The sequence below is a fragment of the Aristolochia californica genome, unplaced genomic scaffold (genome assembly GCF_029961685.1).
Source record: "Aristolochia californica isolate CCGP_79_NKW_82.1479 unplaced genomic scaffold, dmAriCali1.0.hap1 SCAF_8, whole genome shotgun sequence".
Lineage (NCBI taxonomy): Eukaryota > Viridiplantae > Streptophyta > Magnoliopsida > Piperales > Aristolochiaceae > Aristolochia > Aristolochia californica.
This window is the reverse complement of record NW_027182279.1, coordinates 34,126,129-34,146,351: the sequence shown is the minus strand read 5'-3', so window position 1 is coordinate 34,146,351 and position 20,223 is coordinate 34,126,129. Positions and strand designations below refer to the sequence as shown.

Here is a 20,223-nt window from a genome sequence, read left to right as displayed (position 1 = left end):
TTTATTACTATTTTAAACTTCGTATTTAAGTCTCTGGTAAATAAAATATAATTAAAGTATGCATTTGATTAATTAATTACTTTTAATTTTGTCAAAATATATTATTAATTAATACTATGCAAACTTATGTTATTAATATAATACTTTTTATTCATTAATCATAATTTTTTTTATTTACTCTATTGTATTAGTGATTTAATAGTGGTAATTAAAATATTGTTAACTCAAATACTTGGTTTAATTAAATTATTTTTATAATTAATAAAATTAATGATTTTAAATTTCTAAGATGAAGATGAAGATGATGTTGTCCACACTAACACCCTATTTCGAAGATTTCGAAGATGAAGTTGTCCACACTAACACCCATTTCAAAGATGAAGATCATGTAGATGCATAAGATGAAGATGAAGACGAAGATGAAGATCAAAATTTCATTTTGTTGACTGACCCCCCTAAAAAATATCAGAATTCATGAAACTCAGTTGAAGTTAATTTGAAATCCTCCATGTCGAATTTCATGGCTTGTGTGATTTGATTCGAACCGCTGAGATTTGAAAGCGTACTTCTTGGCTTTAAAATTGACCGATCGTAAATTATATCGGCTTTTTTATACATATTAAAGACATCAAAATCTGATATGTATTGGCCGAGGAGGTGATTTTTTTTTTTTTTTTTCCGGTAGTTATACAAAAATTTCATTGAATTGCCATTGTTTAGCGGCAGTTTCCTCTCCGAAATGTGAGAAAATGAAGCCGGCTTGTGGGCCTCTCCTATTGCACGCGTTCTCTTCCAGGGTGTTCTTTCTTCGATTATCTCGCTCCTCTGTCTCCATCTTTGTTAACAAATCGATTTCCACTTTAGCTTACAAGAAAATGGAAACTCCACAAGCCCCCCCAAATCCCAGTTCTCTCTCAGGTGATAGTACCTGCGGCTTCTTCTTCTCGGTCTCAGTGTTATCTGTGTCCATGTTGTTTGTCTTACTTTGTTTATGCCGTCCAGGTTTAGAGAACTCAATGATTCACATCGTTCTATGCGGAAAAGGGTCTGCTGAGAGCGATATTGCCGAGTCCTTGAAGAAAAACGACACTTTGAAACTTGGGGATGAGAAACTTTCTGTGTCCCTCTACTCTGAGATGGCCTCTCAGGAAAGTACTCCGGCGTTACAGACTGAATTGTATTTCGGCACCCTTCATACAAATAGATTTGGGCGGTTGGTTTTGTGGTCCCCCAAAATGCCCTCTACTCACGAACTCGTTTCGCAGTTAGTGTCCCTTCAAGTCCTTGTTTTCTTTTGTCAATTGATGTCTTATTTCTGTCTTATTAAATTTAGTATTAGTTGTTTGTAGAAATTTCTGTGAACTTCCTCTTGGTGCAGTTTGTGTTGCGGACGTTCAGATCAAGGGGAGAGGTGTGAACTATCAAACTCACATGTGATCACACTGGTTGAGAGCTCCTTAGTTCTTCCTTCAACTTCAATGTATCTTTATCCATGTATACTGCTCGTGCAGGTCGCTCGAAAAATGTCTGGGAATCTCCACCTGGTTGCCTTCTATTCTCGTTTACATTGCAGATGGAGGACGGACGCGTTGTGCCTCTTTTGCAGTATGTTGTGTCACTTGCAATGACTGAAGCTATAAAATCAGTTTGCGAAGCTAAGGTATTAATTCATCATGCTCTTCTCTGTTCTTTCATCTTCAATTTTATTCCAACAATGGACTTGTTCAGTGTATTCGGGGAACTTGTTCGACTATTAATTCTGAAGACTATTTAGTTTTTCTCTTTTTAGTACAATTTTGTTATAACTTTAAAAACTCAAAAGAATAAGGAGGAAAGTTATTAAAAGGAACTAGCCAACCGAAAAGATTATAAATAAGAAAACTGTCGGAAGGTGTTTAACCTACAAACCTCTTAGTGAATCCTGCTGCAATTTCTCTCTGTTTTTAGGCACATCTGTATCTTGATTACACTTTAACTTGAAATTAATATCAGAGAGAAATATTTTCATTGATTTTTGTGGTCTGTTAGTTATAAGGGTTTTGGAGGAATCAATGGGTAAGATGATAGAAACTAGATTCATTGGATTTAAAAGAAATTAACTTAAATTTTAGTTTGAAAATGAAAATCTTAACATAGGTTATTATGGAGACGAGAGGAAAATAAAAGCAAAATGTGCAACTTTCCACCTGGGTGTAAACCAAATCAAACAATCAAATGTTACTAACAGTTTTTAGGGGGTTAGATGGAAAGGTGTTATTTTAAGAAAGAAAAGCCATGTGTTATGAAGCTGCATTTCATATTTGAGACATGCAGAAAACAGAGCATGAGTCACGTAGAGATCTATAACTGTTCTTCTGAACTTGGTGTTACCAGCCTCTTGGTTCAGCAACAGAAACAATGCTATAGGTGCTGGGCATTAGCTTCTAAATGGATGATTTTCCTGTCTATGTTTTGTCCTAGAATCAATCTTGAATCTGAAAAAGTCATTAGAAATAAGTGCGAGCATTATTTTCCAATACTGAAGCCAGGAGTATGTCAACCTTCCACACTTCCTTCTCTTTCTCTTTCTCTACTTGCAATATCAAAATCAGCATGTCTTTTGATGAATTATTTTCTTTTTGCATCCATGCATTTTGATTGCTTAGCTGTTTTCTAATAGTTGTTTTTGATTTATAATTTTTCATTTGACTCTGTGATCCATTTGATTGTCCAGTATGAAATGCTTGTTGTGTATGACACAGATGTAAATAGGTCAGTTACATGTATAAATGTGATGTGCTCGTCGTGTATGATCAAAATTAGGGGTGGCAATGGGTTGGCACGAATCACACAGTTAATTTAACGGGTCAGAAATGTTGGTCCAAATCTGGATCCTTGGGGTTTTCTTGAGGTTGGGTCAACCACTTAAAAGTCCATTCAATAAAATGTACTTAAAAATGCATCATAAATTTTAGGAAAACTTTTAAGTAGTAATTGGAGAAATGATGAAAATCAAGTAATCTTGTAAATAGTGTTGCTTGTGATGGTTATTGTCCAAGGTTATTCACAGTACTACTGTAAGTAATACTGGTTTTGTAGCCTAACCTTCAAAATGTGTCTACCATTTCTTCAACCGCAATAGAGGTATATATATATATTTCGAAATGAGCCTCTACGAGCCCGTGCGCTCAGGTGAGAACTTGAGAGTGAGAGAACCCGTCCCCCCGGTCACCATCCCCACGGCTGCCGACTGGAACCCACCCACTGGACATCGTACCTTTGGCAAGACTACCGTTGTCTCCTCCGATGCCGGCCGACAGCACGACGAAGTTTCACCGCGCAAATACGAAAGGGATCCTTCTTCCAGACACGGAAGAAATCCCCCTAGAAGATCGAAAATCCTTGAATACCCTTCCGATGAGCTTCCTGAGCCTTCGACGGAAGATTTCAACACCAGCTGGATGATGATCTCCTGGCACAAGAAACGAAATCACCCATTCTGTTTCGGCTACGAAAAATGCAGAGTAACAGTGGAGAGGGTTGTCCGGAGCTCCGGCCACATGATCCGCATCTCCTTTGTAGTCGGATCGAAACTCTCCTTCGTCTGTGTTCCAGTCGAAGCTATATCCAACTTCACCCATCAATTTCAAAAGAGCAATGAGCGAAGCAGATCGATCTCGTGAATTCTGGTCACGGGATTCGATTTTTCTCTTCTCGGTGACTTCCTTCCGTGGTCGAAGGGAATGTCAAATCGTACATCGACGAGGGTCCTCTGTGCTCGCCAAAATATTCATGTCCGAGGCCACAAATATGGGTTCGCCCGGAAGGATCTAGCCGTAGCTCTCTAGAGCTTCTCTTCGGCGCAGTCTCTAGCAAGGGGAGCAGCCCCCTCTGGTGATGCCATACAAATCTTCCCTCCCCTCCATCCCTCGACATTGTCAAATCTAGCATCCTTCAATGGCTGATTGACAAACTCCACCTCTCCAACACACCCAGAATCTCCTATCTCAGCTCCTAATCTTGGCTTGTTCATTTTGGAACCCAACAAGAGTCTTCAGTGGCTCTTGCTCTCACACCCCGCATCCCCCTGGGCATCACCGGGATGTCGGAGTGGCTCCCCTCACACCTTCTAGTCAGTACGGACAATGGGCTACTGTCACCGGCCTTCCTGCTTAGCTGTGTCAAAAAGAGGTTTTCACACGTATCATCTTTGAGTTTGGTTCGTCATAGCCTTGGACCCACTCACTGAGCATTGGCACCATCTTGATGAGGCCTAGATCCTCGTCAATCCTCTTCGTCCCTGTGATGGGCATTACTTCCGATGCATTATGGTGGATAATGCCCGGTTCTGGATATGTATTGACTTTGCCGCTATGGAGGACTTCAAAAGTGTGATCTCGAGCACCACAGTTGAGCCTCGAGATACACCTTAGCTAGTCAATACGTTGGGAGCAGCATTTCAGGTCTTTGTCCCTCCCTAGTAGGTTCGATCCCCCAAGCAACCCTACCGCTGGCACTGATGCCATTCCCACTGACCCCCCAGTATCCCCTCCCACTTGCCTGCCACGACTCCCATCCCCCCAGTTACCTTATCTCAACCCACTACATGTCCTCCTATCCTCATAAATCCAAACCTCACCACCTCACCCCCCCCCCCCCCCCCCCCCCCTCTCATTCATCAAGCCACTCCCCAGTTAATGAATTACCACTCTGACGTTGAGTTAGGGACAAGTGAGCTTGCTCCTCGAGGCAAATCCCAAAACTTCTCTCCTCCCCACCTTGCCACATATCAATGTCGTACAAGAGGCCAACCCAGTGAGCTTCTTCACAGAGGACCTAGTGCTTAAACTCGCTTCCCTCGCAACCCCGAAACCGGTGGGGCTTTATCTTTCCGGAACCGGGTGAAAGATCTCAGTGATTTGTGGAAGCTCTTTAGTCAGAGCAACATAAATATGACCCAGATTGTGGAACTTGCCAAGGTGATGGGCACCGTCTTCACGGAGCCTCTCCCGGGAGATAATCACCCATTTGAGAAGTCAAAGAAGAAAAGAAATGATCAATGATTGTTCTATCTTGGAATATTCGTGGAATTGGGTTGATGCGACGCCGCGCATCCATTCGCAACCTTCTTGCCTCTACCAAGGCAAACATCGTTGTGCTTCAAGAAACCAAGGCGGTCTCTCCCACTTGGCTATATTCGTGAGCTGTGGCTCCTTAAGGAGCTCGGATGGGCCTCACTGGATGCGGTAGGATCGGCGGGTGGCATCTTACTTGTGTGGGATACTAGTATTATCGAGGTGCTAGATCGTTGCTGCGACACCTATTCCCTTGGAATCAAGCTGCGAGACAAAGGTTTAGGGAACATTTGGTGTCTAGTGGGAGTCTACGGGCCAACCAAGCACAATGAGTGACATCTCTTATGGGATTACCTCCTGATGACTTTTCAAAAATGGCCTATTCCATTGATGCTAGCGGGTGACTTCAACGTTACCCGTTTTTGCCATGAGAAATCCCTGCATTTTTGGAGAATCACTACCTCCATGAGGCTTTTTGCAGACTTTATTGGCTGTTGGGACCTGGATGAGATCGTTCTATCTGGGAAGACCTTTACTTGGTCTAACGGTAAACAACCCCAATAATGACTAGCTCCAACTATATAGCAATGTCACCGACAATCAGATCATTGCCCCCCCCCCCCCCTTCAAGTTGTTGAAGCCGATGCTACGATCCTGGGCCTCTATGAGAAAGGCCTCTTCTTCGGCAAAGAGATTCTCCGCCCTTGCCCAGATTGCTTCTTTAGACTTAGAGGAGGAGTCTAGAGGCCTCTCTTCTTCGGAAGTGGCCCAAAGATATGCCCTCCAAGGGTAACTGCAATCTTTTGCCTATGGTGATCTCGTGCACTGGAAGCAGCGTGCTTGTTTCAAGTGGCTCTCAGAAGGGGATGCAAATACCAAGTTCTTCCATGTTGTCTCTTCAGCGCGGAGAAGAGCCAATCGCATCACCACGCTCAGTGTCAATGGTGAGACCACTTCAGAACGATCCCTTATCTTTGACTCATTGGTGAGCTTTTTTGCAGATCTGTAGTTTGATTGCCAGCCAGTCTGCCCCTTCTTTCAAAGGGCCAATATCTAGGCTATTCCATCGGCAACAACCAACCTCATTGAGCCTTCCTTCTCCAGTCGAGAAATTGAAAAAGCAGCCCTGGGTCTTCCTTTGGATCGTGCTTTGGGCATGGACGGATTTAACGGTGAATTCTACTGTCGTTACTAGCCCCTCATCAGTGATGACATGGCCCACATGGTTTTTTCCTTCTATCATTATGACATCAGATTCAGGAGTATCAGAGCTTCCCTTATTGCCCTCTTCCCTAAAAAAGAAGGGGCAGAACTCCCATCAGATTTTCGGACGATCAGTCTCACCACTAGTACTTACAAGGTGATAGCGCGTCTCCTCGCTAATTGCCTTCGGGCGGTCCTTCCTATTGCTATTCATCACAGTCAGAGTGCCTTTCTCAAGGGAAGGAACATATTAGATTCGGCCATGGCGTGTCACTAGCTCATCTATCACTTGTAAGTTTTAAAGCTCCCCATATTCATCCTCAAGCTAGACTTCGAGAAAACTTTTGACAGAGTTAATTGGAAGCTTTTGGACACTCTTCTGGGGAAGATGGGATTTGGTGAAAAGTGGTGCTTCTGGGTACAAAGTTGTATCTCCTTTGCTAGCAACTCGGTTCTTCTCAATGGAACTGTTTGCAGGTATTTTAAGGGATCCAAGGGAATCATACAAGGAGACCCATTACCCCCCTTGCTCTTCAATGTGGTGGTAGAATACCTCTCTTTCTTAATTTACTCGACCAAGAATTTGGGATGACTTCTCCCCACGACAGATTGCGCTGCCTTTGATATTCAGATCCTCCAATTTGCAGATGACACCATTTGTTTTGCGGTTAGTACCATGGATTTGAATAAGAAATTGCATGCAGTTTTGGACTTATTTGAGTTGGCTTCTGGGCAAAATATTAATTGAAAGACAATCTCTCCCCTCGGCTATTACATCGACATCTCTATGCTTTGTGGCATGGCAGACTACCTGAGGTGCACCTTAGAGAAAATGCCAGCTACATATCTGGGGCTCTTACTTTTTGACTCTCGGCCTTCGGCGACGCTTTGGTATTCCCTTATTGAGAAATTCGAGAAGAGATTAGCTACTTGGAGGGGCAAACTTCTATCTATAGCAGGGTGACTCACTCTAGTCAAGTCATGCTTGGCAGGGCTACCAAACTATCTTTTATCATTCATGCAGTGTCTGACCTCAGTTTGCTTCAAGATTGACGCCATCCGTCAGCGTTTTCTCTGGAGAGAATCAAAAAACACTTTTAGATACCATCTGGTTAGCTAGAAGGAAATATGCATGCCTCACTATAGGGGGGATTAGGCATCCGGCCTACGAAGGAGATGAACAAAGCCCTAATGCTCAAATGGATCTGGAACTTCAATGTCGAACACAATAACCTATGGAGGGATATGGTCAGGTTTTATCTTCAATTTTCAGGTGATAGGTAGAGAGAGGGTGGCGTCACTCGTCTTTATCCCCGATTTAGATATCAGTTTACAAGTTACTCCCATCATTCAGGGATGCGACATCTTTCTACACCAGAAATGGGAGGACCCTCCTCTTTTGGTCGGAATGGTACGGCCCCCGCTCCCTCTCAGAGGATTTCCCGGGGCTCTCCAGGGTGGCTAGAGACCTCTCTTGCTCTATGGCCGACTCTTGGAGTGACCATTCGTGGATTTTTCCATTTCGCAGGGGACTAAATGATGAGGAAGCTGCTGATTTTTCCTCTCCTTTCTAGGCCCAGCAACATTACTATCCGGGAGCATGGGGTTGCTAAAATGACATGGAACCCCAGCATCAATGACCTCTTTACAGTTGCATCCGCCTATTCTTACATTAGAGAATACGATTTTTGCCTGCCTGGGCATAAGGCAAACATGGCATGGAAGCTTTCAGCGCCTAGCAAGATCAAATTTTTTATGTGGATTGCCATCAGAAACCAGATTATCACTTCTGATAACCTCCACCATAGAGGATTCATCTCTCCTGACCGCACCTGTCCTCTCTGTGGTGTGTTTGACGAGACAGTTCAACATGTTCTTTTGCATTGTGGGTTCTCTTGGCAAGTTTGGACGAAGATCTTTCAGAATTTTGGCCTCCAAATGGGGCTTCACCATGACGTTTTCGGCACTTGTCAGATGGTTATGGGGATTCACCTTCCTAGATTGGGCAAGTTAATCCTCTTGGCATGCCTTGCGCATGTCCCATGGTGTCTATGGCTTGAGTGTAACAACCGAAGATTCAATTAAAAAACCAATACCCCGGATAATACGACTTCTTATGCAGTGGGCTTAATCTCCACCTGGTTGCATACCAGAAAGGAATTTGCCTCTCTATCGGGTGTTCCCTTCGCGATAATTAGAGCTTGCTTGCTTATATGACGGGTCCTTGTAGGATGCCAGTCATGGCTACCTGGGATCCTCCCCCAAGCGACTGCATCAAACTCAACTTTGATGGCAGTGCTTTAGGTTGTTCTGGGCCGGTAGGTGCAGGTGGTGTCTTTAGAGACAGTTGTGGAGTTTCTATTTTCTCCTATGCTGGGCCGGTGGGCGCCACCAATTCCAACACTGCTGAAGTGAGTGCTCTTCTTTTTGGTCTTCAAATTTTCAAAGACCGTCTTCACGCTAAGCTGCTTATTGAAGGAGACTCCAAGGTTGTCATCAATTGGTGCTCAAAAGAAAGCTCCCCCCCTTGGCGTCAATGGCCTATCACTGATTATATTACTGATGTTGTGTCCTCAATTCATTGTAATTGGAATCTCATTCTTAGATCAGCCAATTCCTTGGCTGATAAATTGGCTAAATTCAGAACCTCCCAGCAATCTCTCATTGTTTGGGAAGGTTTCCCTCCTTGTAATCTTGCTCTTTTGAGCTTTTGATTTAATAAAATTCAACATCATTTCTTTTGCCTAAAAGGAACTTCTGGAAAAGAGCGGAGCGAGGCGATTTTGGGTGAATTTTTGCTTAACGTGCACCGTTAGTGATCGTATCGTGCGCCGTCTATTTCGAAACTGCTAATGTGCGCCAAAACCCTCAAATGAGAGAGAAAGCTCTCCCGACGGTCATCGTCCCTACGGCCGGCGACAGGACCACCCCCGATGACCACCGCTACTCAGGCAAGGCTACGGCGAGCCTTTCCGACGCCAACAGAAGGCTCAACGATGCTGCGATGTTGCGACGAGAAGAAATGTAGGAAATGTCTCTCCACGGCGAGGAAGAAAAACTCACAGACGATCAGATCCGTCCAGCCACCTCTCTAGCGAGCTTTCTGAGGCTCCGACAGAGGAATATGAAGCTCGCTGGATGACGGTTTCTCGCCGAAAGAAGCAAAATAGTATTTTCCGCTTCAGCTACAGAAAATGCAGAGTTACCGTCGAGAGAGTCGTCCGAAAATCAGGTCTAGTGATCCGTATCTCCTCAACCAACGGATCAAAACTTTCATTCATCTACGTCCCAATAGAAGCGATCCACAACTTCAGGCTTCAGTTCCAGAGAGCTACCTCGGAAACTAAGAAATCCTGTGAGCTCTGGTCACGGGACTCGATTTTCCTCTTCTCGGTGACTACCTTCCGTGGCCATCGGGAATGTTGGATCACCCACAGAAGGGGAACCTCCATTTTAGCCAGATTATTCATACCTATGGCCACAAACTCGGGTTTTGGCTGGAATGAGCTAGCCGATGCACTCCAGAGCCTCTCCTCGGTGCTAGCCACAGCAACAACGCCAATCTGCCCCGATGATGCCAGAGTAAGATTTCCACCTCTCCTCCCAGCAACCCAGCGCCACCAAAACACCTTCCGACATCCCCTCCCCGAAAATTCTTGATTTGCCCCAAAACCATGCATCAGTCCCCCCTGCTCCCACAGAAACACCCGAAATCATCCAAATCCCACCAAACCTTCTCCATGATGGGCGCATAATTTTGACTCGCTCCATTCTCGTCCAAACATCCCCGGACATCATCAAATCCAGCATTCTTCACTGGCTGATTGATGCACTTCACCTCCCTTACACTCCTAGAATCTCCTATCTCAGTCCCTAAACTTGGCTTGTTCATTTCGGAACCCAGTAGGAGTCTTTTGCGGCTCTTGCCATCATACCCCACACCAGTTCTGGCATCATCGGGGTCTGAGAGTGACTCCCCTTGGCACCCTCCAGCCAATACGGCCAATGGGTCACAGTTATAAGGCTTCCTACTGGGCTATGGCAGAGCGCAGTCTTTTTGAGAGTCGTGTCTGAGTTTGGCTCTATCATTGCTTTGGACCCACTGCGGAACATTGTCACCATCTGGATGAGGCCCGGATCCTCATCAACCCTCTTCACCCATGTGAAGGGCAATATTTCAAATGCGTTGTGGTGGATAAAACGCGATACTGGATCCGTATCAGCATTGTTGTGATGGATAATTTTAGAGATGTGGTCCCCGAAAGCACAATCAAACCTCGGGAAATCACACAGCCAACCAATGAGTTGGGAAGTGCACCTCTCGATTTTGCCCCCTCCCAGCAGTTGCGATCCCCCCAGGTAGCTTAATAGCTAGCATGGGAACTATACTCGCTGACCCCCCGGCATTCCTCCCCACTTATCCAACACATCACTCACCCACCCACTCAACCCAGTCCTCACCAAAAAATACCCTTGGCTCAGATCCAGATGTCGTTCACCCCTCTGTCTTAACTCCAGAAATACCCTTACCCTCACCTTACCCCCCCTCCCATAGAAACCCTCACAGACCCTCCTACAAATCATCCCCATGACCCCCACACTCCACAAACTTCCCCCTAGATATTGGAATCCCCCCCTAGCTCACCCCCAATAAATCCCCACCCTAAAAATTACCTCTCCAACATAGAGTCCGGAAGCAGTGAGCGCGCTCCTCGTGCCCATAGGCAAAACAATTCTCCCCCTCCTGTTGTAACCTATCAACGCTGAGCTAGAGGGCAGCAGAGACAACTTCTACAGGGAGAACCCAGTGCCACCATTCGATACCCCTGCAACCCAGAGATGAGACATTTCATCATTCCAGAGCCGGGTGAACGAGGTCAAGTGTTTGTGGCAGCTCTCCAATCAGAACAACACAAATACGGCCTTGAAACCTGGGCCCAGATAGTGGAACTTGCCAAAGTGATGGGCACCGTCTTCACGGAGCCTCTCCCGGGAGATAACCACCCATCTGAGAAGTCAAAGAAGATGAATAATGATCAATGATTATTCTCCCCTGGAATGTCTGTGGAATTGGGTCCTTGCGTCATCGCGCCTCCATTTGGGACCTCCTTGCCTCTACCAAGGCAAATATTGTTGTTCTCCAAGAAACCAAGGTGGCTTCTCTACCCCTTGGATACATCCGTGAGTTGTGGCACCTAAAGGAGCCCGGCTGGCTTTCAGTGGATGCAGTGGGATTGGCAGGCGGTATCCTACTGATGTGGGACACCAGTACTACTGAGGTGCTTGATCGTTGCAGTGGCTCTTACTCCCTTGGCATCAAGCTGCGAAACAAATGTTCAGGGAACATTTGGTGCCTACTTGGTGTCTACGGCCCTACCAAACACCATGAGTGCCACCTATTTGGGGAGGATCTATTGAGGACTTGTCAGATGTAGCCTATTCCTCTAATGCTTGTGGGTGACTTCAATGTCACTCGCTTCTGCCACGAGAAATCCCCGCCGTCCCGGAGAATGACAACCTCCATGAGGCTATTTGCTGATTTTATTGGCAGGTGGGACCTGGATGAGATTGCCCTATCTGCGAAGACCTTCACTTGGTCAAATGGTAGGCAACCCCCTGTACTCTCAAAGCTGGACCGATTCTTAGCCAGCAATGATTGGCTTCAGCTCTACAGCAACGTCTCTGGCAAAATGCTCAATAGAGTCGTCTCTGATCATTGGTCGATTACGGTTGATACCCATTTTTGCAGTTGCCGCCCCCTCCCCCCTTCCAGATTCAACAATAATTGGATGGCGGACCCCTCTTTTGATCTATCTCTCCAATCCTTTTGGGAGAATATGACCGTTGTTGGACCGAGCTGGTGAATCTTCCCAATCAAGCTTAAGATGTTGAAGCCGCTGTTGAGGTCTTGGGCCTCTGAAAAGAAGGCCTCTTCTTTGGCAGTGAGAACCGGTGCCCTTGCTCAGATAGCCGCTCTCGACTCTGAGGAGAAAGTCAGAGGTCTCTCAGAGGTATGCCCTTCAAGGGCAATTGCAGTCCTTTGCCCACAACGAGTTAGTGCACTGGAAGCAACGTGCAAGATTCAAATGGCTCTCCGATGGGGATGCTAATACTAAATTCTTCCATGTGGTCGCCTCTGCACGAAGAAGGGCCAACCGCATTGCCATGCTCGGCGTCAACGGTGAGGCCACCTCGGACCGAGCCATTATTTTTGACTCACTAGTGAATTTTTTTGCAGATTTATACTCTGATCACCGGCCATTCCGGCCATTCTTCCAAAGGGTTAACCTTCAGGTTATTCCATCAGCTATAACTAGTCTCATCGAGCTCCCCTTCTCTAATCGGGAAATTGAAATTGCAGCCCTTGGTCTTCCTTTGGATCGTGCTCCCGTTCCGGATGGATTCAACGGGGAATTTTATCGTCATTGATGGCCCTTCATCAGAGAAGACATTTCCATCATGGCCCGCTCCTTTTATCAGTATGACATCAGATATAGGAGTATCGGAGCCTCTTTCATCGCCCTCATCCCTAAAAAAGATGGGGCAGAGCTCCCATCCGACTTTAGGCCGATCAATCTCACTACCAGTGCATATAAGGTGATTGACGCCTCCTTGCTAGTCGTCTCAGGGCAATCCTCCCTATTGCCATTCACCATGGTCAGAGTGCTTTTATTAAGGGAAGAAACATTCTTGATTCAGCCATGGCATATCATGAGCTTAGTCATCATTTCAAGGTCCGAAAGCTCCCCAGATTCATCCTCAAGCTTGACTTCAAAAAGGCATTTGACAGAGTTAACTGGATGTTTCTGGACACCCTCCTGGGGAAGATGAGATTCGGAGAAAAATGGCGCTTCTGGATCCAAAGCCGCATCTCTTCTGCAAGCTACTCCGTCCTTCTCAACGGAACAATTGTGGGTATTTTAAGGGAACCAGGAGAATCAGACAGGGAGATCCCCTCTCCCCCCTGCTCTTCAACGTGGTGGCAGAATACCTATTCTCCTTGATCTACTCGGCCAAAAACATGGGATGACTCCTCCCCACGACTGATTGCACAACCTTTGATATTCCGATTCTCCAGTTTGCGGATGATACTAATTGCTTCAGGGTTGGTACTATGGATTAAATCAGAAAATTGCGTGCCATGCTGGGATTATTTGATTTGGCTTCTGGTCAGAACATAAACTGGGGAAAAACCACTCTCCTTGGCTATCACATTGATCCAGCTGGGCTTCGGGATATGGTGAACTATCTGGGATGCTCTGTGGGAAATATGCCAGCTACATATCTTGGGCTCCCACTTTTTGATTCTCGGCTTTCGGCGTCACTATGGTCCCCCCTCATTGAGAAATTTGAAAAGAGGCTAGCCACTTGGGGGGGTAAACTCTTATCAACAGCGGGGCGTCTCACTCTCCTCAAGTCTTGTCTAGCGGAGCTGCCAAATTATCTGTTATCATTCATGCACTGTCGGGCCTCCGTTTGCTCCAAAATTGATGCCATCCGTCGACGATTTCTATGGAGAGGTTCAGAAGATACCTTCAGATACCATCTGGTCAGTTGGAAGGATATTTGCATGCCTCATAATAGGGGAGGATTAGGCATCCGACCTACAAGAGAAATGAACAAAGCTCTTATGCTCAAATGGATTTGGAATTTCAACAACAAGTATAACTGTATATGGAGGAATATGGTGAAATTCTACCTTCAGTTTTCAGGTGCATGGTGGAGAGAGGGTGGCACTGCTCGCCTCCTATCCCCGATATGGAAATCAGTTTTCAAGCTCCTTCAAGTATTCAGAGATGATACCTCGTTTCACACGGGCAATGGAAGGACCTTGTCTTATGGTCGGACGAATGGTGTGGCCCCCGATCTCTCTCGGAGGACTTCCTGGGGCTGCATAGGGTGGCAAGCGACCTCTCTTGCTCTGTGGCTTATTCATGGAGTGATCACTCGTGGAGTCTCCCGTTCCGTCGGGGATTAAATGATGAGGAATCGTTGGCTTTTTGCTCTCTCCTTACTAAACTCAGCAGTACTATTATCCGGGAGCACTCAGTTGATAAGCTGATTTGGAAGCCCAATAATAATGGCCGATTCACTGTCACTTTGGCTTACTCTCATATAAAAAAACAAGACTACAATACTCATGAGCACAAGGCGAATCTGGCTTGGAAACTCTCAGCGCCAAGCAAAATCAAATTCTTCGTGTGGTCAGCCATCAGAGAACAGATTCTTACTTCAAACAATCTTTAGAAGAGGCTTCAATGCCCCCGATCGTTCTTGTCCCCTTTGCGGCGAGTACGAAGAGACAGTCCAACATGTCCTCTTACATTGGATTTTTGTGGCAAGTTTGGATGAAGATCTTTCAGAAAATCAGGCTCCAACTGGGGCTACATCAGAACCTCTTTGGCACCTTTGTGATGGTTCAAGGGATTCTCCTTCTTCGGCTGGGCAAGTTAATTCTTTTGGCCTATCTTGTGCATATTCCATGGTGCATTTGGCTCGAGCGGAACAATCAGAGATTCAACTCCGAAGCTAGCACCCCAGACAACACGACTTCTCATGTTGTCGCCCATCTCGAGCTGGCTTCATACAAAGAAGGATTTTGCCACTCTATCGGGGGTTTCCCTTCGGGAAAATTGGAATTTGATCGATCACATGTCTGGCCCCAGCAGAGCTCCAAGTATGGCTATTTGGGATCCTCCCCCTTGCGCCTGCATAAAACTGAATTTTGATGGTAGTGCTATTGGATGTCTTGGTCCAGCAGGAGCAGGTGGTGTGTTCAGAGGTCACAATGGAGACCCTATTCTTTCTTATGCTGGTCCGGTGGGCATTGCCGATTCTAATACTGCTGAAGTTAGTGCTCTGCTGTTCGGCCTCCAAATCTTCAGGGATCGTCTCCATGGCAAGTTAATCATTGAAAGTGACTCGAAGACGGTTATTAGTTGGTGTTCCAAGGACAACCTCCCCCCTTGGCGCCATTGGCCCATCACTGATAGTATTGTTGACATTGTATTTTCTAAACATTGTAATTAGAATCTCATTCCTAGATCAGCCAACTTTTTGACTGATAAATTGGCAAAATTAGAAACTTCCCAGCAATCTCTCATTGTTTGGGAAAGGTTCCCTCCCTTGTAATATGCTCTCTTGAGCTTTTGCCTTAATAAAAATCAACACCATTTAAAAAAAAAAAAAACTGCAATAGAGGTGGTTATTAGGGAAAGCATGAATGTTTTTGTGGTATTTTATGCAATTTGATGTTCGTTATGACTTATCAGCAATTTAGAGATTTATATCTGCATCATAGGCTAGTTTCTCTCCATATTTGGGTTCAGTTGCTGAAGATCTGTTTGATGTTTTACCTTGGTAACATATTTAATTTGCAGGGCGTCACTCATCTTGACGTCAAGATAAAGTGGCCGAATGATCTTTACCTCAATGGTCTTAAGGTTGGAGGCATCCTATGCACCTCAACATATAAATCAAAGAAGTTCAACATCAGTGCTGGTAAAATCACAACCTGTAACATAAAATAATGTTAATTTTTGTGGATGAATAATCATCGTTCAAAATATAAATTAAGAAATTGGTAATATCTACTTGCTTCAATTAAGTTCATAAAACTGTACTATGACTTTATGACTTATTTGATGGACTTAATGAGCTTTATACCCAACAATGTTTCTCAATGATTTTTGTTGCAGCCTTAATTTACTTGATTAAGTTTATGGCAAACTGATCATTTCATTACTTAATTCTACATGATATGTTTTCAGGAATTGGCTTGAATTTGGACAATGAGAAGCCAACCACATGCCTGAACAAAGTACTACAACAGTTCACTTGTGAATCGCTGCTGAGGCGGGAAGATATTCTTGCTGCATTCTTTAATAAATTTGAAACATTTTTTGACACTTTCACAAACCAAGGTGAATTGAATAGTAATTCACAGTCTTTTAGCCATAAGGTTTTGCAGTTGCTTAATATTTCTATATGTATATATACACGAACTTGCATATATAGACTTGTTTTTTTTTTTTTCCGATACTGAGTAGGTGATGATTTAGGTGTTCTTTTATTAGTTTCTCAGCCTTAAAATATAGTCAGCAGTCTTCCTTCATGTAATTTCATTTTATTTTTCGTAGTAGCAGTTGTTTAGTGTGAGGGATGGAGACTAATGCAGTTATATTTCAGTCTAGGTATCTAGGTCTGCTTTGGTTTTTTGTTATGCTTAAAAGTTTATTTTCTTCAGTTATGCTAGCTGCTATCTACTCTTAGCAACACAACAGCATCTGACAGTTCTATTAAACAACATTGGTGTTCGAGTAACCAAGTCACTGAAGACTCGAACTATAGATTGTTCCTGGACTTTGAGTGTAAAGGGTCTGACAGTTAAGCTGTACCCTTTACACTCAAAGTCCAGGAACAATCTATAGTTGCGTCTTCAGTGACTGGGTTAATCAAACATCAATGTTGTTTAACAGTTCAATTTTTAATAGTTTTATGGCCGTGCAGTTACTGGGTTTCTCAAACTCCATGGTCGTTGTTCAAATTTAATTTATTAGTTTTACAGCTATACATGCCTGAAGTATATGCCTCTGGACAACATTTTTGTTCACCTCAGACTTGTTTCATTCATATTTACCTTTTACCTTGAAGCTGCTAGGTGGTTGAACTTTACGCACTGTTTGTATGGGTTTTTATGGGCTTCTTTTCATCATGTTAATTGAGAATCAGTGGCAAAGGAGTTGTGGGCAGGAAGCATACTATCGTTTTATACTTGTTAGAAATTTTGACTCCTTACTTCTTCCTTATTTATTTTTACTTTTCTCTTTCTATCTGTTTCCTTTTCTAGCAAAAATTCAAGTGTATGAAAAGATCTCTGTTGAAATATATGAAGAAGGTTATTTTGGTCATTTTACTCTTGTTAGATTATCCCTCTAGCTGAGTAGTAAGCTTGTCTTTGTATAGGCGTTATTTGGTTCAAAATTTCACTTTATTCTGAGATTTATTTAGGGAGTTTTAGAGTTTTGAGTGTAGAGGGGCATTTATGTACTTTTTTGACAGCGGCTAGCCAATACATCCAACAGACCGATCTGTTAGGTGCGGAAAGCTACCGCCTACAAGAGTGGACGGAACCACTCTAACACCCACCCCGCCCATTCTTGACCGCCTCTCACGGGATTTGAACGTGGGACGTGGCGTGCCCAGCTCTGATACCATGATAGCGGTTAGCCAATGCACCCAACAGACCGATCTGTTAGGTGCGGAAAGCTACCGCCTACAAGAGTGGACGGAACCACTCTGACATTTTCATCTAATTTCACTTATTTAATACAGGGAGGTCAATCTTGGACCTTTAACGAGTGCTAGTTCTCTACCGCACTCTCTCTCTGTTGTGCACTCTTTCTCTCTCTTTTTCTTCTTAAGTTCACAGTTTCACATGGTATCAGAGCATTAAGATCCAGTTGCATGGTTTCCAACAAGTTTTTCTCCTTTCCCTAAGTTTTGTGATTTCTCCAGCAGAGGTTTTTCTCAAATTCTCTGTTGATTGAAGTTCAAGGTTAGATCTTTCCTCTCTCTTTTTTGTGCCATAACCTTTGGGTTGATGGCTTGTGTTGCCAATTGAGCAATTTTATGAGTTTCTTGTGGCCCTAGAGGGTTGTATGTTAGGTTACTCTAATTCTGATATGCTTAGGTCTCTAGACCTGTGTTTTTTTGTGTGCATCACCTCCCTGGATGCTGACATCATCATTACTACATCACTGAGTGATGATTATTTTGGTTATCATGTGTTGTATTACTGTTGTTAAGAAGTTGATTGAGAATTAGTGGTTTGGTTTGAGAAAACTAGCTACCTCATCCAAAGCTCCCTAGTTTGACTCCTGGAATGACTCTTGTATAGTTTGCTCAAACTGTTTGAGGAAGGAGGCGCGGGTGACATTCGGGACAGTGATAAAGGATCGCTTGTCCCCGTTGGAGATGGATATCCTTGTTGGGCTACCAAGGCTGTCATCATGTCTTTTGATGGATACACCTATGCTGTTGAAGGTAATAGTGGGTCAGTTGTTGATGCACCAATTGGTTGCTTCACAGTTTCTTCTTGCTTGCTTTACTCTAGACGAGCTGTCAGTTGTCGTCCTTTAGCGTCTGAAGGGGTTGCACTTTTGGGTGTAGGATCATGGTCGCCATCACAATTCCCACTACGTGCACCAACAGCTTTCTCTGCTTTGCTTGACTCCATACCTTCCTTTCCTGTTGCCTCCACATGGTGGTCTCGACCGCCTCAGAGGTCTCCTACGCACATGCCTCGTGCTTTTAACATGCCCAGATTTTCCATCACTAGTTCTCACTCGCCTACATTTCTCTCCGACTCGCTTGCCCTCCGTTGTCTCCATTACTTTTGCGCTTTGTATGCGTGTTGATACTAGCAAATTTTCAGTCTTCTCAGCTGACACTCATATCAAAGCTGGACCTCTATCATTGAAGCTTATTGCTTTGCCATTGCTTGGCGGTGCTCTGCCTCCTCTTCCCCGTCATCTTCAGTATCCTAAAGGTGTATTTTGATGGAAGTGCCCTTGGCAATCCGGGCAAGGCTGACTTTGTTGGTACTATCTGGAATTCTGTCCACTCTACATCTGCAGAGCTCTTTGCTCTCCTCCAAGGCCTAATCATTTTTCGGGATCACTTGAATGACCCTCTTCTCATTGAAAGCGATTCCAAGGTAGTGATTGGCTGGTGCTCCTCTTTTTCCGAGCCACAGTGGCATCACTGGGCAGTTCTACATGAAATTGTAGACATTTCTTCCTTTTTTTTTTTTTGAAAAAGATGTCTTTATATTAACAAGAGAAATTTTACAAAGGAAGAGGGAGCAGATCCCTTACAATAAAGAGATTACAGGGAAGCTCCCTGCTTGGCAAACACATCAGTTGCCGAATTTGCAGATCTCGGAATGTGAGACCAAATACAAGAAAATGATGATGCAATATCTAAAATATCTTGATCAATGTCCCAATGCCTCCATGGCGGAAGGGAATTACGCTGGCACCAACCAATCATTACCTTGGAGTCCCCTTCAATGTGAATAGGACCACTGCAGTTGTCTCTGAACACACGGAGCCCATTAAGAAGGCCATGTAACTCTGTCGATGTAGAGTCGGAGATGCCTAACGGACTAGCATAAGAGGAACAATGATTTCCAGATAGATCCGAAATCACACCCCCAAAACCAGCGATCCCCGGATTGCCAAAAGAAGAGCCATCAAAATTCATTTTAAGTAACCAACCTTCGGGGGAGTCCACTCCTTCATTACTTGAACCTTGGTCCCAATGTGCATCCTTGCCAGATTACTTCAGTTATCTCGAATGGAGGTGCCCTTGAAAGAACAGAAAGGCTTCTTAGTCAAAAGCCAGGTGGATATTTGCCCTTTCACTCTATCTGCTACTCTTTCCTCAGATTCAATTTTAGCATCGAACCTCCTTCTATTTCGTTCATTCCAAAACCCCCATGGAACGAAACTAGCGCAGGCTGAGATTATCAATTTACCTAGACCAAGAAGGGGATAGCCAATGATCGACTTGCAAAAACCGATCAGATAAGTAGATATACAGAATTGCAACCCCATCTTGCATAAAGCAGAGGTCCACACATTCCATGAGAATTGACATAGGAGCAGAGTATGGCTGGCGGATTCGGCTTCGTTGTTGCAAAAAGGACATAGTGGGTCTATAGATGGGTGACCTCTTCTTCGGAGCACATCTGCCGTAATAATTTTACTTTGACAAGCACCCCACATGAAGAATTTTATCTTTGGAGGAGCATATAGATGCCAAACGAAATAAATATCATGCTCACTTTGCATCAAATCCCAACCATTAATGTATCTGTATGCCGATGAAACTGAGAATTTTCTGCTTTTGTCAGGCCACCAAATGAACTCGTCTACAATGGAAGGCCTTATTCTGACATGAT

General features: G+C 44.4%; 1 protein-coding gene across 2 annotated transcripts in view; it reads left to right on the top strand.

Moving 5' to 3' along the window:
* Positions 1-731: 731 nt before the first annotated feature.
* The window catches only part of LOC137938761 (biotin--protein ligase 2-like), a 38,026-nt gene continuing 18,534 nt past the window's right edge, over positions 732-20,223 (top strand). The window contains exons 1-6 of one of the 2 annotated variants that reach the window (XM_068783792.1): positions 732-918; positions 1,003-1,264; positions 1,350-1,411; positions 1,512-1,660; positions 15,638-15,758; positions 16,028-16,180. In XM_068783792.1, the coding sequence (XP_068639893.1) occupies positions 750-918; positions 1,003-1,264; positions 1,350-1,411; positions 1,512-1,660; positions 15,638-15,758; positions 16,028-16,180 (916 nt within the window). In that variant the 5' untranslated portion in view covers positions 732-749. Of the gene's footprint in view, positions 919-1,002; positions 1,265-1,339; positions 1,412-1,511; positions 1,661-15,637; positions 15,759-16,027; positions 16,181-20,223 lie in introns of those variants that run through there. The other variant, XM_068783793.1, reaches the window with a different exon arrangement.